The sequence below is a fragment of the Phalacrocorax aristotelis genome, chromosome 3 (assembly GCF_949628215.1).
Source record: "Phalacrocorax aristotelis chromosome 3, bGulAri2.1, whole genome shotgun sequence".
Classification (NCBI taxonomy): domain Eukaryota; kingdom Metazoa; phylum Chordata; class Aves; order Suliformes; family Phalacrocoracidae; genus Phalacrocorax; species Phalacrocorax aristotelis.
The window spans coordinates 130,191,040-130,218,666 of NC_134278.1; the positions used below are offsets into that span (position 1 = coordinate 130,191,040).

A 27,627-nucleotide genomic window follows, 5' to 3' on the forward strand; every position below is an offset into this window, starting at 1 on the left:
GGCGAGGAAATATTTTCCAAGCAAAAAAAGGCCTCCCAGTGTATTTCGCGCTGACGGCTTCCAGCAGCCCTCTGTAGCCGTCTTGTTCTGCCGCCGCCGGGACACCTACCCGGAGGAAGAGAGGAGGCGAAGGTGGGAGAGCTTTAAAAAGCTCTGGTTAAGTTTGTTCCACCCTGGCCCTTCCCCTCTAGAGCGGGGCTTTAGAGGCTGCAAAACACCCGGCGGCTGCTCGGGGAGGGGGGCAGATGGTTTCCCGTCTGCCTCGGATGCTCAGCCCTACCCTGCCCAGCACCACGTCCCAGGGGAGGAGAGGGGAAGCAGGGTCCCAGGTGTCGCAAAGCAGGGCAGCTCTGCGAACATTAAGGGATGCCCCAGCTCCTTCCCAGGCTGGGCTGCAAATATAGGTCAAAGCCCTCTCCACTGAAACCCAGTGATGATGATGGTGTTACAGGTTGGGCTGAAATATGTACCTCCAGGTCTTTACTCTGGCACCGAAACAAAACGTACTCAGAAAAACTGTGAAAAATAAACCCAGCTTGTGAATGCAGCTGATTGGAGGTTTTTCCAGCAGAAAGTGCTGTCCGACCCGTGTAAAATCATTCCACGGGCATGTGTTGATTTGGGCAATGTTTCCTCTGAAGAAAAAAAAAAAAAAAGATCAGAGCGAGGGGGGGAGAAATGTTTGGAGAGAGCCGGAGCCACCGCCTTCAGCAGAGCTTTTACATCCCTGCTGCAGAACGGCTCTCCCTTGGAAATGCACTTTATTTAGCAGCCTCCTGCCTGGTACGTGCTGCCGTCGCAGGGGGCAAAACAAGATCATCTGCCACAGGCTTGGCTCAGGTGGTGGTCCCTGGTGGGGATGCTCTGCTGCCTCCATGCTTTCCCCCCCCAAGGATGCAGGAATGCAAGTGTTAGCGGGAGGGAAACACTGGTTCGGTTTGAGGGGGGACAGGGTCTCGGGAGCGTGCAGGAGCCAGTCCCTGGGAGAAAGCCTGGCTGGGACGAGCTGTGCCGGCGGGCCTTGCAGCTCGGTCAGCACATCCTGCCTGGGACAGGCAGCCTCAGCTCTCGGGCTGCCTTTTCCTAAAACCACCCCATTTCCCACCAGCCTCATTGCAGCCGTTTTCGGGGCCAAGAGCAGGTGCCCAACACTTGTCCTTGAGTTGAGGTGGGGTTTCTTTAATTGGAAAGATTTTCTTTTTTTGAGCAGAAAGAAAGGATTACTGAGCCAGGTGAATACTTGTTTGGCAAAAGTTAAGATAATCACACAGTCAAAGCTTTTCTGGATCCTAATGGCTCTGGTCAAGATTAAATTTTTGGCCTGGAAATGAGTGAGGTGGAACTAAAATATCATGGCAGGTGGCAGCAACCCGTAGGTCTAGCCATGGGTGTCGCTGGCCCATGGCAGAGGCAGGTGCCCCCAGGATGGGGTGCCCATCCCAGACTGAAAGCACTACCATAATCTGGCTGTGCCAAGCTCAAGGTGGCAGATACGGATGTCCCAGCAGCCCTGGACTTGTCCCACCAGGGTGGCACCAACCCCTTGCCGTGGGGCAGGCTTTGCATCCCACTCGCACTCATCGCACAGAAATGGGCTTGTGCGCCCGCGGCTGACCCCGAGCAGATTTATTGGGTGATCCTGGGCTGCTATTAGTGGTCAAGGAACCGCAGACTCACAGACAGGGTCTGAGTCCCAGGCAAGCGCTCCTATGTTTTTTCGGAGCAGAAATCTCCACTCCGGCTGTTTTGCCGGCGGCTCTGCCAGGGACACCTCGTTCTCGTGAGCCGCCAGCTCCGGATGGGGCACCCGGGGAGAGGTGGGTCCCCTGGGAGCAGCGGGCTCCCCCGGCCCCCTGTACCTCCCCAGCAGCGGGGGGACATGGGGGGGGTGTGACACAGAGGGGGGGCGACGCAGAGGCTCTGAGCAAAGCATGCCGCCTCGCTCCCCGAGCTCGGAGGAGCCGTTGCGCTCGGCGAGCAGTTCGCCCTGCTATTTATACCCGCCACGCGCGAGAGGAGCCTTTCAGTATAAATGAAGCTATTTTAAAGGTCTTGGCCAGGTATAACTGGTTTAAACAAGGCCGGTAATGACTCAGAGGGCTATAAATGTCCGTCAGAGTCCTCAACGAAGCTGTCGGGGATTGATCTCCTGGGCAAGCAGCCTCCCGTTGCGATGCGAAACCCTGGGCAGTCTGTGCACGCTCCCATCCCCATGCTCCGACACTGGCCCCACCAACAGCACCCCTTCAAGCTCCCTTCGTCCACGGCCTGAGGGTTCATAGGCACAGTTCCTCTGCAGTTATCTTGGGCTCTGGATGGGTACGGGCCCTGCAGTCCCCATGTCTCCGTCCTCCCGCCGGAGGCTGTGCAGGGGCAGCCCTGCCGCAGGCTGAGCATCGCCAGCTCCCGCTGGGCTCGGGCACCAGCGACTGGTTTGGCTGGTCACATCCCTTCGGTTTTATGGGATGTGGGAAGTCTTTTGTAGCTGGGTCCCCATTTAAGGTGATGGGGGCAATGGGCTGGACCTTGGGCGATGCACTGGACCCCCTTGGGCTGCAGTGGGGTTGCTTTATCCTGCTCAGACACGAAAGCTGCTGCGTTCCTCCTCCCTCAGTCTCTGTGAGGACTGAAGCACCTTCAGGCTATGCTGGGCTGGAAGGGTTCCAACAAAAAGGGGTTTTGTTAGGAAATAACAGGGAGTTTTTAAAGAAGAGGTTTTTGGGATTAAATTTTTCTGTTTGTTTTCTTATTGTAAAACCAAAGACGTTTCAGTTTTCAGAAACTGATTATTAAAAAAATATTTCCCCTGAATGAAACCAAAGCCTGAATACTTTGGTCAGCCAGGTAAAAATTCCCCTGCCTGCCAGGGCCTTTGGGGACGAAGCTAATGAAAACGTCCATGGCAGGACTTTCCTGGGAGGCGAGGAAGACTTTCTTTTCTTCCTTTCTTTTTTGATCTGGAACGTCAGCATCGCTGGGCATCTCCCTCGGCACCTCCTTCTCCCTCCACTGCGTGAAAGCAGGAGAGCTGGAGCGGCCCAGCACGCCCCAAGCGCCGGGATGGACCCGTTAGCTCCAGGTTTTTCACCCCAAGGCTTCTCCCCCAGACATCATTCCAGATGCCTGCGCATCTTGTTTACCCAGCAAAATGTGCTCGTGGAGAAAACCAGCGCTGCGGCGTCACGTGGGCCATGGTAAACAGCCAGCAGATGCACTCTGTTTATTTTGCTCCAGAGCCTTTCCAGAAGGCATCATTTTGCTGGTGGGCTCCTCTGAGGGGGCTTTTTCCCATACCCGCATCCTTCCCGGTGGCAGATGCCCACTGCCAGCAGCCCCGCCGGGGCTCGGCAGCAGCTGCGGTCCCACCGGCGCCCATCGCACCATGCTGGGTGCTGTGCACCAGCAAGGTCCCTACGTTGGACTGTTGTTGCACCCAGGGGCTGTTTGCAAATGCACTCGGGTTTCCCAGTTGCTTCTCAGGAGCTTGTTGTCCCCGTCGGTACCGGGGCTGACACTCAGCAAGCATCCCGCCGAAGCCGGTGAGCCGGGAGGACCGCCTCCATCCCCGAGTGGGACGATAATGGGACTTTATTTCCCCCTGTCACATTCTTCAGGCACTTCCAGGGTTTTATTTTACCCTGTGGTGCCAACCACTGATTCCAGCGACTCGTTACCTTCACTGGCATGTTGAATAATTACAGAGTGGGGAGGAACGTTAAAATAGCACCTGGAGGATTGAATATGCCAGAAATAGCCACGCTGGCCATGTCCCGACAGGCCGATCCTCAGGTACGCTTGCGGATGAAGTGAGTTTGTCTGCAATGGCGTTCCCGAGAACCTGGGACTGCGGGATATCATTCCAGTATTACAACGGTAGGTATCCTCGGGCTCTTGATCAGATACTAAAATGACAAAAATTTTGCATACTCCTGACTCTTCCTTTGTGAGACTTGTTAAAGCCTTGGAAAATAGATTCATGAATTAAGAAGCCCCATTAAATGTTGGATCTAATTAGGAGAGACTGGGCTGTAGAGTTCTTCAAATAGTTAAGTCAACATTATACGGTGTAATTGTGGTAATTCCCCAGCGGTGCCGCAGCTGACAACGGCCTGTTTCAGTGCGTAGGTAACTCCACGGGTGGGGGAAAAACTCGCCCCACCACGGGGTGTCACTTATTTCAATGGTTCTCATGTGAATCCTTGAATGAGCAAAGGATATTGTTTCCTGATGCGTCCCACAGAAATTACGGGAACTCTGGAGGCAGCCTCAGGAGCGGGACCCTGGCGCACTGAACCGGTGCTGAGCGGGACCTTGGGATCAGGCTGTGCTGGGGAGCCGGGCTCATTTTAGCTCTGCCACGGCACTGCCAGGAGGGCTTTGGTGAGCGTGCTCGACCTCTCTCCAGCGCACTTCCCCACTTCAGAAATGTGAATCCTCCTCCTCCTCCTCCTCCAGTTGTCTGTTCTGCTTGTTTGAGTGAAAGGTCCTGGGGATGCTCCCAGCCCGGCAGAGCCCCTTGACCTTAGAAAGAGCTTCTTCCAGGGATCCTAAAGGAACAAACCCGGAATAAAGCCAGCAAGAGGGAACGCTGCAGGCAGCACGTGGCGCAGGGGCGATGGCAGCTCCCCTGCCCCACCTTCACCCTTCCCTTCCCCCGGCACAGAACCAATCGCTCCCTCCTCTTCCTCGAGTACCTCCGTGCGTCGGTTCCGCCGTAATTTTCACATCTTATCGGGGGAAGGCCTCAATAAATCCCGATGGTAACTGCGGTGGCACTGTACAAGCACGCCGGGCCGTCTCCCTTCCTGGCAGGCCAGTTGCCTTTTGTCTCTAACAAGATCTGCAGGCGCACGGGCTCCTTTTGCTTCTTGTTATTGAAAGGCCTCTCTTCTTCAGGGCAACGACTGCTTCTGTCTCACAGGAGAGCCCCTTCCTCAGTTAAAGGGGAAAAAAAAGCCAACGCATTTATTTTGAAACAGCAGTGCAATTGGGAGAGTTCATTATATTGCATTAATTATGATAATTATCAGTAGAAGGGAGATAATTACCCTGTTTGCTGTCGAGAGCAAGGTAAGGGGTTCTTTTATTTTTAATTATTATTTTCTTTTGCAGGGACCAGCCTGGTTATGCAGCGTGGGGGCACAGGGGAGGCGAACGCCAGCACTGGGGCTTCACCCACCTTAGGGCACGCGGTTCATCGCCGCTCGGCTCCGGCTGCGCTTACGTGCACACCTGCTCACTTGCTGCCAAAGCCCGGCCGCGAGCCTGGGTGCAGGAGCACCCTCCCCCTGCTCCTTCCATGGGACGGCCGTTGCAACCCAGGCGGCCGCAGAGGGCACGTGCCCGTCCCTGGGAGCGCCGGGGAAGGGGGAGCGGGGTGCGCTCGCTGCCGTCATCGCTGCTGCGGGTGATGGAGACGGCCGAAACGCGCCCCAGCTCCTGGCGAAGCTTCGCGCCGGTCACTGCCCTCCTGTCGCTGGGAAGGGCGAGAGGGCTCCTCGAGACATGGCTTCTAATGCAAATGGGGACGTAATTTAAAAATTAAATTTAAAATAAATATTAGTTGAATATTAAAGAGAATAAATAGATTTTAAATGGCAGGTGTGTGTCTCAGTAACCCAACCAGGTATGTTTAAATAAGGCACGGCTGAAAATTTTCAATTTTTACCATCCTAGGTATTTTTTAAAATGTCTCTAATAAGGCAAGCGTACATATTTTTCTACTTTCTTAACAGATGATAATTTTAGCAGATTTCCTCAAGCTAATGGCACGGAAGGCTGCTCTTGTGAAAGAAGGGAGAAGGAGGTGGCGGCTGCAGGACCGGGGTTATTTACAGGAGCAGAGATTCCCCATTGCTGCCTTCTGGGTAGGTCCCACATCCAGCCATCTCCAGGCAAGCCGCCGGCTTCGCCTGGCCACGTTTCTGAATGCAAATGCTTGTGTCGCTCCGAAAGCGCATGTCCTCGCGTTATGGAGACAAAGCCTTTGTCTGAGCAGGAGGACGTGGTTGCTGTAGATCACCCTCGGCGCCGCGTCCCCGAGATGTGCACGCCAACGGCGCTCTGGGCACGCGGACCGGGAGGGCACGTGTTCCTGGTGACACAGGGGACGTGTTGGATGAGGAGAGCTTCTTCCTGTCCAACATGCGCTGCATGGAAGGTCCTTCAGGTCCTGGGCAGGGCGAGAGTCTTGGGAGACTTGGATCGTAGGACAGACGGTGACGGGTGCAATAGCAGACCAAGAAGGCAAAACCGGAGCAACAACAGTAGGAACGTCCCCCGTAGCTGAGGAGTGGCCTCAGGTGAACGTTTTGGGTCAAAATCCAAGTGAATAGGACTCTCATGAAAGCACCTCTCCTTTGCGGCTCCGCAGCTTCCAGTCCATGTACAGGGGGCTTCCGAGAGGCAGAAAAACCTTGTCTTTGGCAGCAATAAAATTCAAAGTCCTGCTGACCTGAGGGGGAAAAAGGCACTTCGTACAGGGCGGCGCAAGACTGGCACCCGCAGAGCTCCGGGTGTGCGGTGACCTCCTGCTGCTCCTCGTGCCGAGGTGCCAGACGTGCTCGGAGCACGCCAACATCCGTGCCGCTGCGGGACGAAGGCCTGAGGGCGGGTGAGTTTATTGCACGGGGAAATTCTCGTGATGGCCTCTCTCCTCCTCCTGCAGAGCTCGCCGGGGACTTCTGTACCAAATCCAGCCGTGCTAAAAACACATGCTCGCCTCCCGCACCTCGTGTTCAGAGGGAAAAAATGATGCTAAACCTAACCACGCCTCGCCCTAAATGGCTGAAGGCAGCTGCCAGTGGGGAGCTGAGCGGGCAGGATCTTTGAACCGATGATGTTCGGTGTGTCCAGTGGCCACGTTGCTAATTTTACTGAATTTTCCCTTCCTGAGCCTTTTCACTGCTGCTCCAAAGGAGGAAAAAGCTCTGTGGACATGCTTTAGGTTGGAGAGTCCTGTCTCGGGCTGTGCTAAGTCAGACCCAGGGTGCAGCTGGCCCGGGAGCCCCTTTCAGCTGTGACCCAGGGCGGGTGATTTGGGGGTGAATGTAATTTCCCCCCCGGAGAAAAGCCTCTCTCACCTCTTGCGGAGATGAGCGCGCCTCAGCCATTTGGAGTGAGACCCCCGCCCCGGGGGGATGCAGCACCCCCACCGCGGCCCCCGGGGTGTCCCCACCACCACCACCCCCCCGGCCCTGCGGACCCGGGGACAGCAGGCGACAGAGGGCGCCCCGCCACCGCTTTTGGCCGGCGGGACAGCGGGACGGGCCCCTCCCGGCGGGGGACACCGCCGCCCCCCCCGCTTTTGGGGGTTCCTCCCCCCTCCCGGCGGGGCAGGCCCCCCCCCTCGGGTCATACCCCCAGCCAACCCCCAAATCCCCTAAATAGGGGCTGGGGTGGGAGGGAGGTGGGCTGCCACTGTCGCCGCGGCTATCGCGATAGGAGCGTGCCCTCCCGGAGCCGGTGGGGTTGTTTTCGTTTGGCGATGACTCCCAAGGGTGGTGGAACCGGGGAAAAAATCCTGCGGGAGCTTTAGGGGTCGTCCCGGAGCGGGACCCCCGCGGTGAGGTGAAATCCAGCTCTCTGGTGGGTTTGCGTTAATATTTAAAAACTATAGTCAGCCTTCGCCGATCGATGGGGTGGGGGCTTTTCCCCTCTTGGGAGCGATAAATAAATAAATAGGTAAATAAATGTAAAAAAAATACCGGTGGCTTATGGGTTTTTTGGAAGGTGGGGAGATATAGGTACGGACCTATGAAATGGGCAAAAACCAGATCCCCGGGGGCTGTGGAGGCGGCCGGGGGACGGGGGGGATGCTGCCGGGGGGGGCACGGCCCCAGCCCCGGGGAGGGGGACTGTGGGGGTGGAGGGAACCCCCCCCCGCTCCCTCTCGCCGGGGCAGGAGCCCCTCCGCCGGCTGGACCCCGCCGGGAGCCGGCGTGCCCGCAGCGCCGATGGGGAGGGCGGCCGAGCCAGTTTTGGAGCCGCGTGATTTTTGTCGTCCGTCTATCCGTCCTTCCTTCCTTCCTTCCTTCCTTCTTTCCTTCCCCCCCTCCCCTTCCGAGATTCCCGGGGCGTTTCGACAGCGGGAGAGGCGGCGCTGCCCCGACGGCACCCACCGGGACCCCGCACCGCCCGGCTCGGCGCCGAGGGAGCCCCCGGGCCCCCGACGGCGCTTCTCCCGCGACCCCCCCGCGCTTCCTTTGCCCTCCCTGTTTGTTTTAGTTACGAATTTGTTGTAGGTACCTGAGCCGGAGCCCGGGGGAAGAGCCAGAGCGGCGGCTGCCGGGCCCGCCGATGGGGCAGAGCCGGGGCACGGCCGCGGGGGCGGCGGCCTGACCCCCGGGGCCGGGGGCTCCGTCGGACAGCCGCGGGCAGACAAGGTGCGTGGGGCTGGGAGCTGCCTCCCTCCGGGAGTGCGGGGAGGGAGACACAGCTTCTTTCGGGGTGCGGGGAGAGGGGCACAGATCCCGTCGGGGGTGGGGGGGAGATGACACACAGCTCCCGCCGGGGTGCGGGGAGGGGGACACACCTCCTGTTGGGGTCCGGGGGGTGGCACAGCTCCCGCTGGGGTGCGGGGAGGGGGACACACCTCCTGTTGGGGTGCCGGGGGGGCGCAGCTCCCGCTGGGAGTGCGGGGAGGGGGACACAGTTCCTGTCGGGGTGCAGAGGGGTACGCAGCTCCCGCTGGGGGTGCGGGGGGGGACGGGACACAGCTCCCGTCGGGGGTGCTGTGGGGGGCACAGTTCCCGTCGGGGTGCTGCGGGGGTGGGGGGTGCTGGAAATCATCTCCTGCAGGATCCCCCTGCAAAGCCGGGGGGAAGCCAGGGAGGTGCGGGGGGTGTCCCGGCGTCCCGGGGTGCTGCCGGGCCCCCCGTGCTGGGCGGCGGGGTGCGGGTAGGTGCGCGGGGGGCCGCGGAGGAGCCGCTCCCGCCTAGGTGTGAGCTGATTATTCAAATGGGCAGCCGAGGACCTGGGGATTGGAGGCTCGCCCGGCCGCTCCGTGCTATATCACTCGGGCACCCACGTCACTGCAGCACTTGTCCTCCTCTTCCTCCTCCTCCTCTTCTTCCTCCCTCCTCCCTCCTCCTCCTCCGGCTTCTCCATCGCCTCCGGGCGACTCTTCGCCGCGAAGCACTGCGAAAACCCACCCAAGGAGCAGCAGCGAAAAAAAAAACCCCAGCCCCAGCGCCGCTCGATCCCCCCCCCTTCCTCCCTCCCTCCTCTTCCTCCTCCTCCAGAGGCTCCGACGGAGGGGAGGGAGGGCTGGGGACTTTTTTTTTTTTTTTTTTTTTGGGTCGCTCTCTGTCGTCGTTTGTTGTGGCTGTTAAATTTTAAACTGCCATGCACTCCACTTCCAGTATGCTGGGAGCGGTGAAAATGGAAGGCCATGAGCACACGGACTGGAGCAACTACTACGGGGAGCCCGAGGTAAGGAAAGGGACGCGGGGCTCCGCCGCCCCCCGCCCCGGCCCGCCCCGGGGTCCCCCCGCCGGGGTCCCCCCGCCCTGCGCCAGCCCCGGGGCAAGATTAACTTTGGCATCGCGGACGGGCTTGGGGCCGCTCGCTGGCTGCCGGCTGCGGGCAGGGCTGCGGGCAGGGCTGCGGGCAGGGCTGCGGGCAGGGGCGCCGCGGCAGCGCGGCTGGGGGCTCCCGGGGGGGCGCGGGGCGGCGGGGGGCTGCCGGGCGGACAGTCGCTATTTTTTCCTTCCCCAACCCGCCGTCCCCACCCCCAGCCGTCGTCCCCCCCCCCAGGTATTTTTCTCGCTCCGGGCAGGGATGTTCCTTCCCCCTTCCTCCAACTCCCCTGTCCAGGACGGATCCGCAGACCTTGCTGCCATCCCGTCGCTCTTTTTTTTTTTTTTTTTTTTTTTAATATATATATTTGTTTTTCATTACCGAGAAAAACAAGCCCCCCTTCCCCCCCTCCCCCCCCCCCGGAATTTAACCCTTCCTGCCTTGCGGGGCACGGAGCCCCGCGGCCGCAGAGGTTCTGGCCAGCGTCGATGCGGGTGTTCCCCCACCGCTCCCCGCTCCCCGGGCTGCCGTTGTACCCGACGGGGCTACCCACCCACCTCCTCCCCGTCCCCTCCCCAAATCTCCCTCCTCTTTCTCTCGCTTGCCCCTGCAGAGCTACTCCTCGGTGAGCAACATGAACGCGGGGCTGGGCATGAACAGCATGAACACGTACATGACCATGTCGGCCATGAGCACCACGGCCAACATGACGGCTGCCACCTCCATGAACATGTCCTACGCCAACACGGGCATGAGCCCCTCGCTCACCGGCATGTCCCCAGGTGCGGGGGCCATGCCTGGCATGGGCTCGGCTGGTGTGGCGGGGATGGGTGCCCACCTGAGCCCCAGCATGAGCCCCATGGGGGGCCAAGCGGGCTCAATGAACGCCCTGGCTCCCTACACCAACATGAACTCCATGAGCCCCATCTACGGGCAATCCAACCTCAACCGCTCACGGGACCCCAAGACCTACCGGCGGAGCTACACGCATGCCAAACCGCCCTACTCCTACATCTCCCTCATCACTATGGCCATCCAGCAGTCACCCAACAAGATGCTGACACTGAGCGAGATCTACCAGTGGATCATGGACCTCTTCCCCTTCTACCGCCAGAACCAGCAGCGCTGGCAGAACAGCATCCGCCACTCGCTCTCCTTCAACGACTGCTTCCTCAAGGTGCCCCGCTCCCCGGACAAGCCAGGCAAAGGCTCCTTCTGGACGCTGCACCCCGATTCGGGCAACATGTTCGAGAACGGCTGCTACCTGCGCCGCCAGAAGCGCTTCAAGTGTGAGAAGCAGCTGGCCGCCAAGGACAGTGGCGGGGCGGGCAGCGGGGCGGGCGGCGGGGGCAAGAAGGGGCCCGGGCAGCCCCCCAGCCAGCCCCTGGGGGAAGGCAGCTCCTCAGGGGGCTCCGAGGGCTCGGCCGGCGCCGAGTCCCCGGCCAGCGCCTCGCCGTGCCAGGACCACAAGCGCACCCTGGCCGACCTGAAGGGCACGCCGGGGCTGAGCCCCGGGGAGCCGGCGGCCTCACCGGCCCAGCACCTCCTGGCCCCCCCGCACGCCGGCCTGCCCCACGACGCCCACCTCAAGCCCGAGCACCACTACGCCTTCAACCACCCCTTCTCCATCAACAACTTGATGTCCTCCTCCGAGCAGCAGCACCACCACCCTCACCACCACCACCACCACCACCACAAAATGGACCTGAAGGCCTACGAGCAGGTGATGCACTACTCGGGCTACGCCTCGCCCATGCCCGGCAGCCTGGCCATGGGGCCCGTAACGAACAAAAACGGCTTAGAGTCCTCCCCTTTAGCCGGAGAGACTTCTTACTACCAAGGTGTGTATTCCCGGCCCATCATGAACTCCTCCTAAAAGGGGCAAGGGGAAAACCTCCCCTGGCGAGGGGAGAAAGCCCCCCGTAGCCCCCGCGCAGCCCCCTAGCAGAGCGCTGGACTATGAACGCTGTCGAGCACGGTACATATACATATATATATCTCTATTTTTTTTTCCGTTGGCTCCAGATGTTTGCATCCGTTCGGGAAACAGCAGCCGTGTGTGTCTCGCAAGCATCTCGGCCCGTGCCAAGGGCAGGCGTGCTGGTCCCCCCTGCCCCCTCGGCCCAAAGCCACCCGTGCCCGGGGTTGAGGGGGGCGGGGGGGAGCACGATTCCCTTGGTTTGCCTTGTGGGGTGGTTTGTTTTGGTGGGGAGGGGCGGGTTGGGGGCGAGGGGATGGGGAGAAGGGGGTTTCTGTTGGGCTCCTTTTTTTTTCCGTTGTCGTTGTTGCAAGGAGGTATAAATATATCTATTTTTTTGTGTGGAAGTGATGAGGAAAAAAAAAACAAACCACGAACTAAACGGAACCCTCCGTCGGTGTGAAACCCATGCTAGTTTTGAATCCGAGGACCAAAACTCTTGTAACATTGTAAAAAGTGGGAAAAGGGGGGGGTGGGGAGAAAAAGAGAAAAAAAACTACGAAAAAAATTAAAAAAAAAAAAAAAGTCAGAATAGATCGTTGTAATTGAAACAAACGCTTGATGTTACCGGGAGAGTAAAACTACTTGGATCGGATTAATTTATCGTTTCTGTATGCTTTATTTATGGCTTATAAATGTGTATTCTGGTAGCGACTAGCCAGATTTTCACAGAACTATATTAAAGTGTTATTGGCGGTTTTTTTTCCCCTGCATCTCTGTTCCGCCGGGACTCGCCCGCCTCCTCCGCCGGCCCGGCCCGGCCCCGGCCGCGGTCCCCGGCGGGGTCCCCGCTCCGCCATCCCCGGTTGTGCCGCCCCGACGGGGCGGCGGTGCCGGCCCGGAGCCCCCCGCCCGTTTCCCCCGGAGAAGCTCAGTCCCAGGCCGGGGAGGGGGTCAGCGGGCGGAGAGGGGTGGCCCAGCCGGGCCTGGGGGAGCCGCTGTCCGTCCGTGTCCCCCCCGGAAAGCCGGGGGGTCGGGAGCGGCGGGACCCCTCGCCCAGCAATCACCGAGCGGGATTAACTGGGAGGGCGGAGGGGAATTGGGGCTGGGAGAGGCAGCACACCCCTGCCCCTCCCGGGCCGGGCCGGGGGGGACACCCCGCTGCCCCCGCGGGCTGTGTGTTCATGCAGGGAAAGGGGGGGATAAACCAGCGGTGAAAAATCGGAGAGCTTTTTATTTTGCCTTTAAACACCTCCCGGCCGCTCCATCCTCCCGCCCCGGCCTCGGAGCCCCCCGGCCGCCCCACCGGCACCCCCCGGCAGCTCGGCCGGGCTTAGTTTCATCTATTTCGCCCCCTCCCCGACTTTCCCCACCGTAAATACCCTGCCCGTCTTCCCAACCACTTGTTGTTTTTCCCACGCGTTTACGGCAGTCATAGATGTTGCTTTCCGAAATAACATTCAAATCCTTCTTAAAATTCCGCATTGTCCGCGGGAAGAGAAAAGAGGAAAAGGGGAGGGGGGTGGAGGGGGGGGTGAAAAAAAAAAAGACCCTCCCAAAAACAAAACAGGGATCCAGCCAGAAATCTGTCCGTCTCTATACGGCAAGGACACACACGTTGTGAACCAAGGCATGCAATGTGTTTCATTAGCACATAAAAGGCTCCCGCGGGGAAGGAGCACGGGCGCGGGGGTGCCGCCGCCGCTTTGGGGTGCCCCCGCCTCCCGCCGCGCCCCTCCCGCCCCGGTGGGTCCCGGCCCCGGCCCCGGGCGCGGCGCGGTGCCGTTCGGATGCCCGCTCCCGGAGCGGCCTTTCCCCGCCACCACCTTCCCCCACCCTTTTTTTTTTTTTATTAATGTATATATTTTTGTTCCTTTTCCCTTTCCTCTGGCCTAGTTCACTTTGAAAATGCAAGAATGGGGAGTTGAGGGAGAGGAGCGGGAGGGGGGGAAGAGAGAAAAACCAAAAATAATTCCCCACGCTAGACGTTATTTCTTTTTCTTTACACCCTCTGGCATTTTTCTCTCCCCCTCCCCACGCAAGTCGCCTGCCCTCAGCCTCGCTCCAAGCGCATCCTGCTCCTGCCGGTTTAAGCAACCGTGATCTGTGAATAAACAAAGTCAGTAAACAAAAAAAAAAAAAAAAAGAGAGAAAGAAAAAAAGAAAAAAAAGGGGGGGGAATCTGGATCCAAATTCCAGGAGGGTAAACTTTCAACACCACGTCATACTTCAGCAAATTTACACAGATATTATATTGCGTCCCTTTCCTTCCCCCCCCTCCTCCTTTTGAGCCATTGTGCTTAACTGAATTTTATAAAGCTGATCGATATCTTGGTAAAATATTCATTTTTAAACTAGCGGGCAGCGAAATCTTTGCTTTGTGCTAAAGTCAACAGTAGCACAGTTTCAGCTCCAATAAATGCGGGGATGCTCCCAGCCCCCGCAGAGCCGGGCCGGCGGCCGGGGCGCAGGTAGGTGACACCCGCCGCTCCTTCTCCTCCTTCTCCTTCTCTTTTAACTCCCACCTTCAGCTTCTCTTCCAGCCCTCCTCCTCCTCCTCCTCCCCAGCTCGCCCGAGAGCCGGCGGGGAGAGCGGGCCGAGGGCAGCGGCCCAGTGGGGTCGGGGGGGCGCGGGGGGGTGGATGCTCCCCACCGCTTCGCCCCCGCGGCTGGTGGGGGTTTTTTTTGGGGGTGTCCTGACCCCCCCGCTCCTCTCCCAGCCGAGGAGTCGTTTTAAAAAGGGGGGAAAACCCGCGACGCCGAGCAGGGGAAGGGAGAAAACGGGGTGTTATTTGGGGACGCGGGGGGAGCGGGGTGCGGCGGGGTCCGGCCCGGCTGGCAGCGCCGAACCTGCCCCTTTCAGCCCCAAAACCCCCGGCCCAGGGGGCGAGTCGTTGCGGCTCCCTCGGAGGAGGGTGGGCGAGGGACGGGGTCGTGCGGGACCCGCCACCCGCCCTTCTCCCGCTCCCCGCGCCGGACCCTTGGGCTTTTTTTTACTTTTTATTAATTTTTTTCCTTTTATTCTTCCCCGCCCCCCACTTTTTTTCCCCCTCCCTTTCGTGGTCCTCCTCGGACTCTTTTGTTCCGGGCTGGGACCGACCACGCCGTGTCCGCCCCGCGGAGGGGAATTTCTCCCGTGTCCGTGTCACCGGGGAAGCGCCGCTGCCGGTACCGCTGCCGGTACCGCTGCTGGCCCGCCTGCCTGCACCCGCGTGGGCAAAATTATATATATATATATATATATAAATTGGGGGAAAATAAAATTCCCCCGTCCGTATTTCCTCGAGAGAGGGGAAACGGGGAGTTTCGGCGGGGACGGCGGCCCTTCCAGCACCGGGCACGGACACGAGTGGCATCGCCCGGGCGGGGCAGGAGTGGCACGGGGGTCTCCGGGGTGCTTCCCGCGGGGGCTGGAGGACGCGGGGAGGGGCGGGGGGGACACACGGGACGTGGCCCCGGGGCACCCATGGAACGCGGGGGTGGGGGGAGCGGGGGTGTGCGTGTCCCCGCGCGTGTCTCCGGCCGCGCGCTGTTGCGACAGGTGACATGTCGCCGGCGAGAGGGGCAGGCGCCCGGCTGCTAATGGGCTTTCAATAATTCATACCAGCCCGGCCCGCTCGTAATGCAGCCCCGCGCGCTCGCCAATTACTTGTCATTAAAGGCCTGTCGCCCCCGCGGGGAGGGGGACGCGAGTGGGAAGGGTCCATCCCCGGCCCCGCCGCATCCCGCAGCAGCCCGCCCCGGGGGTCCCGGCCCCAGAAGGACGGAGCAGCCCCACGGGGCCGGGGGGGACCCCCCGCTCCCGGGGCGTCGGTACCTGATGGGGCTGGGATTGGGGAGCGGGGGGGGGGGGGGCACGGCCTTTCTGCCCCCCCCCATCCCATGCCTATTTTCCCCCGATTCCCGCAGCCGAGCGTCCCCAGCCTCCTCACCCCCCCCGGCCCGGTTTGCATTTCCCCGGCGAACAGCGGGGCAGAGCGCCGGGCTCCGCTCGGCCCTGATTTCCCCCCAAACACTGCTTCATTTTGGGGGGGACCGAGCGGCAGCCGATGCCGGCGGCCGAAAGGGCGGGGGGGGGGGCGGGACACCCCGTCTGGGCAACCCCGCGGCGACGGGGTCCGCCGGGCTGAGCCCCCAAAACCGCCCCGATCCAGCAGCTCGCCTTCCCTCAGTTATTTATATCTATATATATATATCTATATTTCCCCCCATGATTTCCCATTCCCCGGGGGGCTGCATGAAGGGGGGGGGGGGGGGAGGGAAGGCACTTCTTTAATTGTTCGGGCCCCTATTGACATGCAGCCGTGGGTCAAAAGACATCAAAGCACAAAGAAGGTGGCACAGCCAGCAGTTTGACGGGGAAGCCCCGCGACTCGACGCTGGGCAAAGGAGGGGTCGCTGCCCGCTCCCAAACGCCCCCCCCCCGCATGCCAGGGACTCCGGCGGTGCGGGCAGCTGCCGGCCCTGCCTGCCCTGCCCGCACCGCCGGCGGGACTGGAGGCAAAAGTGCATTTATTGATGATCTTTAAAAAAAAAAAAAAGAAAAAAAAGGAAAAAAAAAAAGAAAATAAACCAAACCCGACACCGGACAACTCGGGGGTGAGATGAGTCTAATTATTGCTGGTTCTAAAAAGAGCTGGAACACCCAAGTAGGGCTTAACTCGTCTCCTGGGAAACTGATGGAGACCTATTTTACAAGCTGTAATTCTGCTTTAGACTATTGCAGGCTAAAGGCAGTTCACACTATCCTCTTTCTTCTAGAAATAGTCCTAATCCTATATTTCGGCCGGGTAAAGTCCGCTTCTGCTCCGCACTAGATTAAACCAGAAACCACATAAAACCAGGTAGGGAAGAGGATGGAAAAGGGGAGGAGGAGGGGGGAAAAAAAAAAATCGTTCAAAGTTTGTTACCTCTGCCCTGCCTAACCTTCAAAAGAGTAAATATTAAAGGATGATGCAGAGTCTGCAGGCTCCTTATTTACGGGAGAGCTTCGTCGCCAGCGGAGCTAAAAACGGGGCTCCGGGGCCGGGAGGACTTTGGGGTTGTTTTGTCGCTCTCTCGCTGCGGTCGTTTTTCAGGCTCGGGCTCCCACGGTGGCGAGCGAAATATTTATCCTTTTTCCCATCGGAGCCCGGGGAGGGGCGGCCGGGGGGAGAGGTGAATTTGGGAGGTGGTTATTTTTATTGGGAAAACCAAACCAAAACAAAACCCAAAGCAAAGCAAAACCAAACAAAACAGAAACAAAACAAAACAAAACAAAACAAAAAACAAACCAAAGCAAAAAAAACAAAAAAACCCCAAACCCCAAACCAAAAAACCCCAAACCAAACCAAACAAACAAAAAAAAACCAGTAAAAAAAGAAAGGGGGAGGGGAACGCCCGAGCCCGCTCGCAGCCCCGGCCGGGCACCGCAACCGGGGTTCCCCCCACCCCCAATTATTCTTTAAGGAGCGCTTTTGTCCCCGGGGGGTTCGGGCTGTCCCCAGGGTCACCGGGGCTGCGGAGCACCCAAATAAACCCGGGGCTGGGCTCTAAACAACGAGGGGAGGGGGATTTTTTGGCGGTCGGAGGGGCTGGACCCGCCGTCCTGTCGGGCACCTGAGCGGCCAAGGGTACTGGGGGGGCCCGGAGCCCACCCACCCACGGCGAGTGAGGTCCATGAGGACGGGAAAAGCTGCACCGAGCCCGGGACCTTGTTTTTGGGCGGGTGAACGGGGGGAGATGGAGGGAGGGATGCAGGGATCCGTGTAGGGAGGGACGGAGGGACGGAGGGATGGATGGATGGATGCAGGAATGGAGGGACGGAGGGATGGATGCAGGGATCGCTGTAGGGATTGGCGGATGGATGGCGAGATGGACACAGGAAGGGATGGATGGATAAATAGATGGTTGGTTTAATGGAGGGATGGATGGAAAGACAGAGAGCCGTTTGTTCCGCCGCTGCTGCCCGTAGGGCCTGGACCCCTCCCCAAGGCCGGAGGGGTCCGGGGGGACGCGGGCGAGCCTGGCAGCGGGCAGGGCTAAGGCAAAGGACCCCCAAACGGGCCGGGAAGGCAGCGGGGGGGGCCGGGGGCGGCGGCTGCGCCGGGCCGTTATGTTTGCAGGTGCAGCCGGGCGTGAAATTGCACGTGAAAATAAAAAAAACAAAAAAAGAACAGGGAATAAAAAATTTATTTTTTTTTTTAAAAAAAAACCAGCAAACGACGCGGCGGCGGCTCCTCGGGGGGAGCCGCTGGAGCGGGGCCGGGCGGGGACCTGCTCCCACCCCGGGTGGGGTTTTTCGTGGGCTCCCGCGCGTGCGGTGGGGCGCGGGCAGCGTCCCGCAGCGGGGCCGCCGGAGCGGCCGCGGCCGGGCGGGCAGGGCAGGGCCCCCCGCCTCTGCTTGCGCCGTCCAGCCTCTCCTTCCCGTTCTTTTCCTTGTTTTCACTTTTTTCCCTTTCTTTCCTCTTATTTCCTTTTCTTTTCTTGCTCTTTCTTTCCTCTTCTTTCCCTTTCTTTCCCTTTTCTTTCGTTTCCTTTCTTGAATTTCCTTTTAATTTCTTCCCCTTTTCAGTTTCTTTCCCTTTTTCTCCCTTTGCCCCCTTTCTTTCCTGTTTCCCTTTCTTTATTTTTTCCCATTCTTTCCCTTTTTTGCATTTTCTTTCCCTTTTCCCTTTCTTTCCCTTCCCCCCCTTTCTTTCCTTTTTCCCCTTTCTCTCCCCTTTTCCCATTCTTTCACTTTCCCCTTTCTTTCCTTCCCCTTTCTTTCCTTTTCCCTTGTCCTTCCTTTTTTTCCCATTCTTTCCCTTTTTTCAGCTTCTTTCCCTCCCCCCTTTCTTCTCCATTCCCCCTTTCTTTCCTTTTACCCCTTTCTTTCCTTTTCCCCATTTCTTTCCTTTTTTTCCATTCTTTCCCTTTCTCAGTTCTTTCCTTTTTTTCCCCTTCATTTCCTTCCCCCCCCCTTTCCCTTTTTTTCAGTTTCTTTCCCCTTTCCCCCTTTCTTTCCCTTTCCCCCCACGATGCCAACAGCTCACCTCTCCTCACAGCCCACCTCACTCCCGCTCCACCCCCTCCATTCCCCCCAGGCCACGGAGCCCCTTTCCAGGGCAGAGGGGCTGTTTCCCCAGGCAGGGCAGGGCAGGCGAAGGCCACAGAGCAGCTGGGTGGGCAGCCCTGCCGCCACGGGAATGGGCACAGGGCAAGGACCACAGCAGCAGGTCCCCCTGCTGCCCTCCACATGCCAGGGGCTGGTGGTTTTTTTAAAAATCAGGGGGGCAGGAAAGCCCCCATACACCATTTGCTGCAGGCAGCGGGGATTTCTGGAGCCAGATCCCTGCTGCTGGGAGATCTCTACCCGTTCAAACTGTCCACCTCTGCCAGCGCCATCCGTGCAAGGCCAGAGCAAGGTGCTCACCCCTGGATGGGGAAGGAGCGGCTTTCTACAGGATTTTGACTCACACAAGCAGTAGAAAAAAAAGAGCCTTATTCCTCCGCTGCTGGAAAACAGCTACCAGGTGCCAACAGCACAGAGGAGTGTAAATGTGCTGATTTTACTTCCCGCCCTGGTACCGAAGGCATTGATATTGAAGGATTTTGAAGACCCTGAAATGCTTTGCTTGTCACTGACAGCCTTCTGCATGCAGCAGAGCGGCCGCACGCTGCTTTGCTGGCTGCCTGCACTTACGCTCCCCTTCACTCTCCGTTATTTATTTTAATAATGGCACAAGGAATCAGTGTCAGGGGTGGCTGGGGCAAACTTCTGGGCCTCACCGAGTGTGCTGCTGCTGTGCATGCATCTCCTATTAAAGGCACAGATTCCCATCTCCGATCGCCTCTTTGTGTCTGTGCTTGTGTGCGATACCTGGGTCACGCTCCAGTAATTCCTGATGGGAATGGGGAGAAGCATTATCCCGGCTCGGAGGAAGCTTAAGAAGGTGCTTTGGCAGGATGGATCTTTCTGGGCTCCAAGGAAGTGTGTGTGTGGGAAAAAAATCACCACAGCACCTTGAGGAAGTTGAGGAGTGAATTCATTTGTGGAGCTCTTTGGGGGATGCACGCTGGTGCTGTGCTAAGAGCAAGCTCAGGAAGGGCTTTGGAGAGGAGAGCAAACTCTGACAGCCAAAATTACCCTGCGACGTGATGATTCACCCCCTTCCTATGCCACAGCTTTTCTGCTGCGCCCCACTTTGGAGCCCTCCCCACTTCCTTTGCCCCTCGTAACCCATTGTACGTGGCGGGGCTATTTCTATCCCTGCTGTCCCATGGGAAGGGATGGATGTGTGGATGCGCGAACCCCTTTTCTTCGCGGGAGGTTTGCGGCGGTGTAGCTGCCTTGCTGCCTGCATGGGGCTGTGCATCGCTCCAGAACTGGCGGCCTGGGAGGTGGGGGGCCCAAACGCAACCGCCCTGGGCGGGGGGAGGCAGCGGGGTGGGAGGCAGAAAGTGAGGCTCATTTCAAAAGGGGTTGCCAGGACTTTCTGTCACCCCTGGGTCCAATCTGAGACATCATTAGCAAACTAATAAAATAGCTGCAGATGTTGAGCCAACGGCAGAGCATGTTTCAAGGGGGCATCCTGACAAAACTCTTTGGATTGGAAAGGTATCAGCTCGCCCCTGCTTTTTTGTTTCATCTCCTTTCGCACCCTCCTTCCCCATCGTTTCCCTCCTGTCCGGGTTTTTAGGGGAAGAAGAAGGAAAAAGGCTGGGAAGGGCCTTTTGCATAAGGAAAGGCAAAAATCCGATGCCTGACCTGGAGAAACACCCACGTCCAACCCCACATCCTGGCTGCCAGAGCCAGGAGACGTGCAGAGACCCTCAAAGAAATAAAATCAGCGGGAGGCAGGTGCTTCCCTGCCTGTTGGCCGGAGAGGGGCTGTGTAGTGTTTTCCCCAGCACGAGGATTCTAGGAGGAGGAATACATCAACGAGGGTGACAGGCTCTGCCGCTGAGAAACGGGGCTGGGGTTTCTGCAGAAATAAGAACACCCCGTGCCCAGGAGGGGGTTGTATCTGCTGAAGTGCCTCTTAACCTTTTCTATATCCTGTTACTAAAGGAAAAAAAAAACAAACCACAAGGAGTTCCTGTCTCTTCACCTAACCATAAAAAAAAAAAAAAAAAGGGAAAAAAATAAGAGAGAGGATGCTATTACTCAGCTCTCCAAGACTTTGGGATCCATGAAACCAGAGGAGCTTCATCACAGCAAAAAGCCAAGTGCCACCCAGGTCCTGGGAGAGGGAGAGGGGAGGGGAAGGGGTGGGTGGAGGAAGAAGTCCCCAAAACTGCAGCGACAGGACAGGGCACTTGCTCCAGGCTCTCGAGGCTCTGCATTATAACATTGCAGGGGCAGGTACTTTAGCTGCTGTTAACACAGCAACTGCTGGTTTCACCGGGGGTGCTGAGGCTGCTTGAGCAAAATCTGCACTCATTGCTGCATTTTTTTTTTTTAAATTGAGAGCATTTTCCTTGTGCGGCACCATGTCCTCTGCTCCCACACCCCAGAAACGTTACCCCAGTTCACATATTAACCCAATTCAGCAGAGCTGATCCCCCACCCGACAGCAATACTCTTCTCTGAGATGAAACTGGGGATGTTTTGGGTCAGGAATGGCTCCCGCTGGGGTGAGGCAAGGGCGAGCCGTCTCGGCGTGCAAGCGGCCGATGCGGTGGGATGCTATCTCCGTCTGCAGGCGAGGCCGTGAGGGACGAGCAAGGGGGCTGGGACATGGCAGGGCTTGGGACGCAGTGGAGTTTGGGATGCGGAAGGTCCTGAGGTGCCGAAATGCCCTGGGGTTTCAGGGCTTCCTGCGGGGTGCAGGGGATCTGACCCCACTCTGCTGCCCCTGTCGCCTTCCTTTTAGTCTGCTCCAGCCTGCAAAGGCCCCGCCAGCGCGTCCGGGCTCTGCCCAGAGCTCCAGCCTGCGGCGATGACGCCCCGGGGCTCTGCTGCCCGGGAGCCGGAGAGGGATGGGAGACGGGTCCGTGCTACAGCAGGGAGCAAAGAAAGAGCCGGCATATTTTTCCTGAGTTACTTATTAACCACTGTTCATTTGACAGGATCAATATTTCAAGCGAGGGAGTAAACACTTAAGAAGCACCACTCTGCTTTGCTCTCTTTTCCTTTGCAAAATGATTTATTTTCTAAAATGCATCTGCCTGGAAAGGAGGCAGCGCCTGGAGCCCGGTGGCTTTTATCTGCGGGATATGCAAAGCACATTTATTTCGTCTTTTATCTCTCATATTGCATGTTGATCCCATACATATAGATTGATTTTGTTCAGGTAGATAATGAAAAGTCAAGTGGAAAATTTACACAAAGGCACTCAGGATCTCGACTTTCTATTGGTATATAAATTGGTTTATTACTTCATTCCCTTAAACAGGGACTTTCACACTGGGGAACACTTTAAAATATATCATGTTTAAACACAAAACCATTTACCTTTCATGTGTTTTTTTTCCATCAGTAATTTCCTCGCCACTTTTGTTAATTACCAAAGATATTTGTGTTTAAACAAGGGCTCGCTCCTTCTCGATCCCACCAGCAATTCATCTTCCTCCTCTCCTTCCCGTCACCCAAAAAGTCCTAGCGGGAGATTTCCGAGCCCCCAGCCGTGCCCGCCGCGCCGACATGTTGAGCTCCGGGGCTGACAATACCTCGGGAGCTTTTATTAATTCCCTATAAGCGGCTTTCATTTCGCCACCCTCACCCGGCGTCAGGCGCGCCGCCTCGGCGGTGAATAGAGGGCACTGTATGTGAGAGCACAGCTTGGAACAAAAAAAAAAACCAACCCCAAAACCTAGAGGAAACATTATTAATAAACATCTTCTGGACATTTGGTGGCTGGTATAGGCTGCTCCAGCTTAAAGCAATTAATTCAGGATACTGACATAAACTCTCCAGCTCTTTGACAGCTTGGAGCTGAAATAAAAATGCTAGTTCTCCAGGGAAAAGGAGAGGATAGTTGGCTCTTTTCTGGACTGTTTGCTTATAGGCCCAGAGAGCAATCTTCCTCGCAGAATGAAATGCAAGGACACAAACAATGTACCAGGGAGAGAATAGGAGATGGGAATGAACAGTTTGAACTATTTGCTCAGCAGAAGGGCAGCCACAATGCTCGGCCAATGGCTTTCCCATGCATCAACCCGGCTTCTTAGCCCCTTTTGTTGTTCAGCCTCTTCCTCTGGCCAGATAAGAGCACAGCTGCGGAGTCGCGGCTAAGTCAGGCCTTCTACTTATCCACCCAAATCTCGCGTCCCCTTTACTGTATTTCCCCCCGTGAAATGCCCTCCCCGGAGTATCGGATGCTGTGTTCACCCCCAGGGCCGCCTGGCAGCCAATGCTCAGGGGCAAGTCATGTCCTGCAGCTTTGGTTTTGCTCCTTCAGGGATGGCTGGAAACCCTTACCGGGCACCCGCTGTTGCCGCTGCCTCCCCTCGTCCCCTGCCCGGGTCTCCCTTCTCCCACCGAGTCTCCCTGGGCTGCCCTGGTGGGAAATAAACAAGGCACGGGCAGCGCACCCTGGCACGCGTTTCCTTGCGTGTGCCCCCGTCTGCTCCTGCGCACACGTGTGCGATGGCGTCCTCGTTCAGGGCAAGCAGTCCCAGCTCCAGAAGCACCATGCTCCAGAAGATAAAGGACGTTACCACCATGGGCTGGAGATGCAGAGCTGCAAAATGTGATTATTTCATACTTCTATAAGGCATGACCAGCCTCGAGAGATTTACTAGCATAAGCCTGCATCGTCCGTGCGGTGCAGCGGTGGGGTCTGTCTCCTGCTACCCGGACATAAGCGATGGCAGGTGCTGATGGCAATATCCTTCCAGGGGCAGGTCCTGCTGCATTCAGGCAGCCGCCTCCATTCCCCTTCCCTCCCTGCGCCCCACGTCCCTGAAGATCACCCCCCCACCTCTAATCCACCCAGGGCACCACTTGTTTTGCTTTAACGATGCCATTGCTGATGGGGCAGGCAAATGCTGTAATTAAAAATAAATACGTAGCAAGGTCGGACGCTACGGCACAGGCTGGTCTTACAGTCTGAGCTAAGCGCCAATGCCGATGGGGATGCTTTGCTATTTTTACTCTTTGTCCTACCCCAGGCTGTTGGTTTTGGGAGCCGGGCTGCACCGCGCGGTTCTGTTGTAATAAGGTTTATTTAGCTTGAAAGGGTTTTACGAGGTGAAAAGGCAAAACGCTGAGGACTAAAGAAAATGCCTGCCTGGCTGAGATCACGTTCAGCGTTTGTAGTCACAGAGCACACCTGCAGGAAAGACTGAGTTTAAACACTGCTTCTGTCACAAAAATCTGAGAAACTGACAGCGGGGGGGGGGGGATAGTTTTTAGTTGTTTTTTTTTTTTCCCTTTTCCCCCTTCTTCCCTGGTGGGTGGTCAGGAGGATGGGCTGAAAAGCAGGAGGGCTCCTATTGTCTCTGCGCTGCCTTAAGAGCTGACCCCACGTGTCCCTGAAGTCACCCGGCACCTGGCTGTCCCCTGCGCCCGGGGATGCTGCAGCACCCCGACGAGCCCTGCAGCGGTGGGATGAACCCATGGCAAGCAAATGACAACGGTCCAGAGGTGTCTGGCCATGCAAGAAATAGTTTTTAGGACTTCTCAGCGGCAGTATTTTTATGCCCAAGCTGTACCTTACCACCCCTCACAGCTGGGGTACTCTATTTAATTGTATTTGTATTTCATAGAACATCTCAAGTTGGAAAGAACCCACCATCGGGCCAATTTGCTTTCCATTTTGAAGGCACCACGCTAAAGAAGGACTGATGCTGGGGTTCATTTTAGGGTGCTCAGGCTCTGCCGTTTCACCAGCAGCTTGACCATTGTACCTGGGAGCTACGGAGCAGCCCCCTAAAATGGGACAAACCTGCCCGAACGAGCCCAGCCCGCCACCCACAAGGGTGAGGCTCAGCTGGAGCAGCCCTACCAGCAGCCGAAGCAGAGTAATCCCAGCGGCTCGCAGCCACGCAGCGCCTCTGCCCCTGCCAGAGCCGGGCCGGCATCTCGCCCACCTCGGGGCATCGATCTGCTCCCGGCCCAGATGGGTTAATTAATGAGACATTAAAGAGGCGGAATGACACTCCCCACCACTCACTTACGGTGCTAATTTCCAAACCACTCCGCCATAGACAAAGAGAAAGTGCAGTTAGTGCAGAGTAATTTGCGCTGTGTTCCCGGCGAATGAATTTAGGGGAGCAAATATAGTTATGCAGAATTTAAATTAAAGTTGACACTAATGTAAATACAGCAATGCAACTGCATGTTTAAGAAATATGATGAGGCTACGGTTTTAATCAGGTCCTTTTAACTCAGGTGGCATTTTAAATCCTTGCCATTTAAATTGGATAAAATCCGTAAGCTGGGAGAAGGAGCGTCAGAGGGAAAGTCTGCGCACTCGGCTGCGGAGGGTGGACTGGCTCTACCCCAGCTCCTTCCCGAGGGATGCCCTGAGTGCAGGAGGGGTACCTGGGCCCAAGGGGAGATCCACCGCAGGGTACAGACTAGAAACCCTGTGCCTGGCTCAGAAGACCTCCCCACCTGGAGAAGGGTGGGAAGAGCAGCCCCATGGCCCTGCTGGAGACTTCCCGACCTGGCTAGACCCTGCTCTGAAACCCGACAGCTCTCTCACCCTCCTACATCCATTGCACTGACATTTCATGGTAGCACCTGCACACCCTACCCGCGTCCAGGTCATCCAAAATATGACATAAACCCAACAATCAAACCCCAGGGCATCTCTAACCGGAGCCAACGCTACTTGTCTTCCCCTCGTGCCTGTGCAGCACAAATTCTCAGGGGGAGTGTCTGTCGATACCTGCCAAATTTCCCCTGCTCTTTTGCTCTCAGCCTAAATCACAGACTTGGGGAGTTGGGGAAAAAAAACAAAAAAAAGAACAAAAAAAAAAAAAGAAAGAAAAAAAGCAAAGAGGAAAGAGCCGAGCCCGCCTCACCTACTTCAAAGCGGGGTGATCCTGGACGGGAGCATGGGTGCTCCGCTGTAACAATAGGCATTAACTGCAACACGGCAGGAGCTACTTAACAGGAGCTTTGTAACCTGGCAAGTCCCAGAGTCATTTCTGTTACAGTTACCGGAACAATATATTTGGCAATTGAATACTTCTGTCTTTTTTTCAAAGCGAATATAATGCCTCTGGCAGGAGCACGCTGCCAGCATGGCTCTGCTGCGGGTTTCTCTGCCATGAGATAAGGTGCCTTGGCGTAAGGCACCATCTCCGCCACCGCCCGAGCGGTGCCAGCGCTTGCTCACCCGCCAAACCGGGGTGGCCACATCCCTGCTGGCTGCTGGGACCCGTCCCTGTCCCCCGGGACCCCTCGGCCCGGGCTGGGGACCTGCTTCCCCGAGCCGGGGCAGAGCTGCTCTGGGGCACGCTGCTTCTTTCCTCGGGTCGCCTTGCTCCTGGAGGGCTCGTCCCGCCGGCTCAGGCAGCACCTGCAAACGCGATGGGGGCAAACCGGCGGGGGAAGCAAGCCGTGGTGAAGAAGATGTACTGAAATAACATCAACCGTTCTTCGCATCCAGCGATCTCATGCGTCCTGCTTGCAGATAAGCACGTATTGTTTCGCCTCCGCCCATTTTCCCCAAGAAGTGTGGCTGGGATGAACAGTAGAGAAGACAGAAGAGAAATGACCCTTGCCAGATATTTTCCTTTATTCTTCCGCAGGTGGTGTTAACTGAGCTGAAGATGCTTCACGCAGCAATCACACGAGGCGAGCTGGCCAGCCCAGAAAAGAAGAGGGGCCTGTGGTGCGTGTCCGTACACGTGCACGTAGTTCAGCTGAGCCTCATTCTCCTCTTCCCTACTATAAATTGAAGCCTATAGCTGAGAAGGGGAAGCATCCCACGCCGCGGCTGAGCTGGTCAGAGCTCCTCATCACCCAGCCCCTTGCGCCTGGGAGCTGACGGCTGCAGCTACCAGCCATTTCGGAGGAGTCGAGCAAATCCCCCCTGTCAAAATGCAAACAAATGAAGCCAAGTTTATGTCTATATTGAGGGAGTTCTGCTTCAATAAATAATAATAATAATAATAATGATTATGATGATGATAGCAACTAACCTTTGGGGGAAAAGAAACCTTTTTCTTGGTATCTTTGGAGAGCCTACATTTAATTATTGGCTGCCTCCAGGCACCTGGGGCGCCTGAGCGAGAGGCTTCTGTGACATTTAGGCACCCTGGATCTGGCCTGAGGTGCAGGGGGGTGCAGAGGAAATGCCCGGGGGAGCCAGGGCGGGTCACGCATCTCCTCCTCGCGTTATTGTGCAATGCAGGCGATACCCAGCAATGCACGTGATCGGACTTGTGTTATCCCAGGTAGGTCCTGCCTGGCAGAGATGCTTCCCACAAGACACCTCTGGCTCCTGGCCCCATCCCAGCCTCCAGAAATCTGCCTGCCTGCTGCCTCTGTCAGAGCCCGCTGGCCCAGCCCTGCAAAGGATTTCATATTCCTGTAGCTGTCCTAATCCCCTGGTGTGACTCAGCATTGTTAAGATGCCTGAGAGAGTAATAAAAAGTGTTATAATACCATTAATTACACCCCCCCAGATATCCTGGCTTCCCTGCTACAGAAAAAAGAGATATTGCAAGTGTCCGATTTGGGGAAAAACACTGAGAAGGATTCAAAGAAGGGAGAAAACTCCCCCAAAAAGTGAGGGGAAAAACTTGGGGAGCATCTCAGGTAGTGGGGTGATGTGCTCCTCCTCTCCTGGGAAGGAAGAGAGGTCCCGGGTGGGGGATTTCACCCTGCAGCCATCCCCCAGCCTCTTGCCTGCGCACAGTTGCCTATGTCCACAAACCCCCCTAAGGACTTAATGAGCTTCCAGACAGCTATTGTCTTGACAAATCTGATTGAAACCAGCCAAGGAGTTCAAGGGTTAGGAGGGGAGGGACGCACAGACAGGGCGACACCAGAAACCCTGTCTGGGTGGAAATCAAAATAGATGGGGCTTTTACATAGGTGCGAGCCTCAGAGACCTTTGGAGTGATGATAATTGATGCTGAAGAGCACCCAAGTGGCCCTGACATGCCATTCTTTAGTGGTTTAATTTCTGGTGGGCGACATGGGGAAGGAAGAAGCAGAGATGTTGATGAAGAAGCAGAGAAGTTGGTGCCATCTGCCCTGATTTTGCTGCCCAAGCCTCCCCGGGCAGAGCCAGCGAATGCTTTCGCTTGCAGAACTGCTGGGGGAA

General features: G+C 57.2%; 2 protein-coding genes and 1 long non-coding RNA gene across 6 annotated transcripts; 2 read left to right on the forward strand and 1 right to left on the reverse strand.

Annotated features, from left to right (window-relative positions):
• Nucleotides 1–1,234: 1,234 nt before the first annotated feature.
• On the reverse strand, nucleotides 1,235–9,254 carry LOC142055577 (uncharacterized). Its single transcript, XR_012659984.1, has 3 exons — nucleotides 8,975–9,254; nucleotides 5,180–6,454; nucleotides 1,235–4,929 (listed from the first exon to the last, which is right to left on the reverse strand). It is a non-coding gene; the product is annotated as an uncharacterized LOC142055577 (long non-coding RNA).
• Nucleotides 7,446–12,196, forward strand: FOXA2 (forkhead box A2). Of its 3 annotated transcripts, none has more exons than XM_075089679.1 (4): nucleotides 7,446–7,587; nucleotides 8,244–8,384; nucleotides 9,363–9,432; nucleotides 10,133–12,196. In XM_075089679.1, exons 3-4 carry the CDS (start codon nucleotides 9,364–9,366, stop codon nucleotides 11,393–11,395), a joined length of 1,332 nt encoding a protein of 443 aa, XP_074945780.1. In that variant the 5' UTR covers nucleotides 7,446–7,587; nucleotides 8,244–8,384; nucleotide 9,363; the 3' UTR covers nucleotides 11,396–12,196. The 3 variants fall into 3 exon arrangements, with proteins under 3 accessions (XP_074945780.1, XP_074945781.1, XP_074945779.1); XM_075089680.1 differs by lacking the exon at nucleotides 7,446–7,587 and adding an exon at nucleotides 7,847–8,001; XM_075089678.1 differs by lacking the exons at nucleotides 7,446–7,587; nucleotides 8,244–8,384 and having other exon boundaries at nucleotides 9,331–9,432.
• A 1,368-nt stretch (nucleotides 12,197–13,564) lies between these two features.
• On the forward strand, nucleotides 13,565–26,454 carry LOC142055576 (uncharacterized). 2 transcript variants are annotated; one of them, XM_075089682.1, is made up of 2 exons: nucleotides 13,565–16,281; nucleotides 26,105–26,454. In XM_075089682.1, the coding sequence occupies exon 1, from the start codon at nucleotides 14,080–14,082 to the stop codon at nucleotides 14,980–14,982; it is 903 nt and encodes a 300-aa protein (XP_074945783.1). In that variant the 5' UTR covers nucleotides 13,565–14,079; the 3' UTR covers nucleotides 14,983–16,281; nucleotides 26,105–26,454. The 2 variants fall into 2 exon arrangements, with proteins under 2 accessions (XP_074945783.1, XP_074945782.1); XM_075089681.1 differs by lacking the exon at nucleotides 26,105–26,454 and adding an exon at nucleotides 18,723–19,242.
• Nucleotides 26,455–27,627: the final 1,173 nt, after the last annotated feature.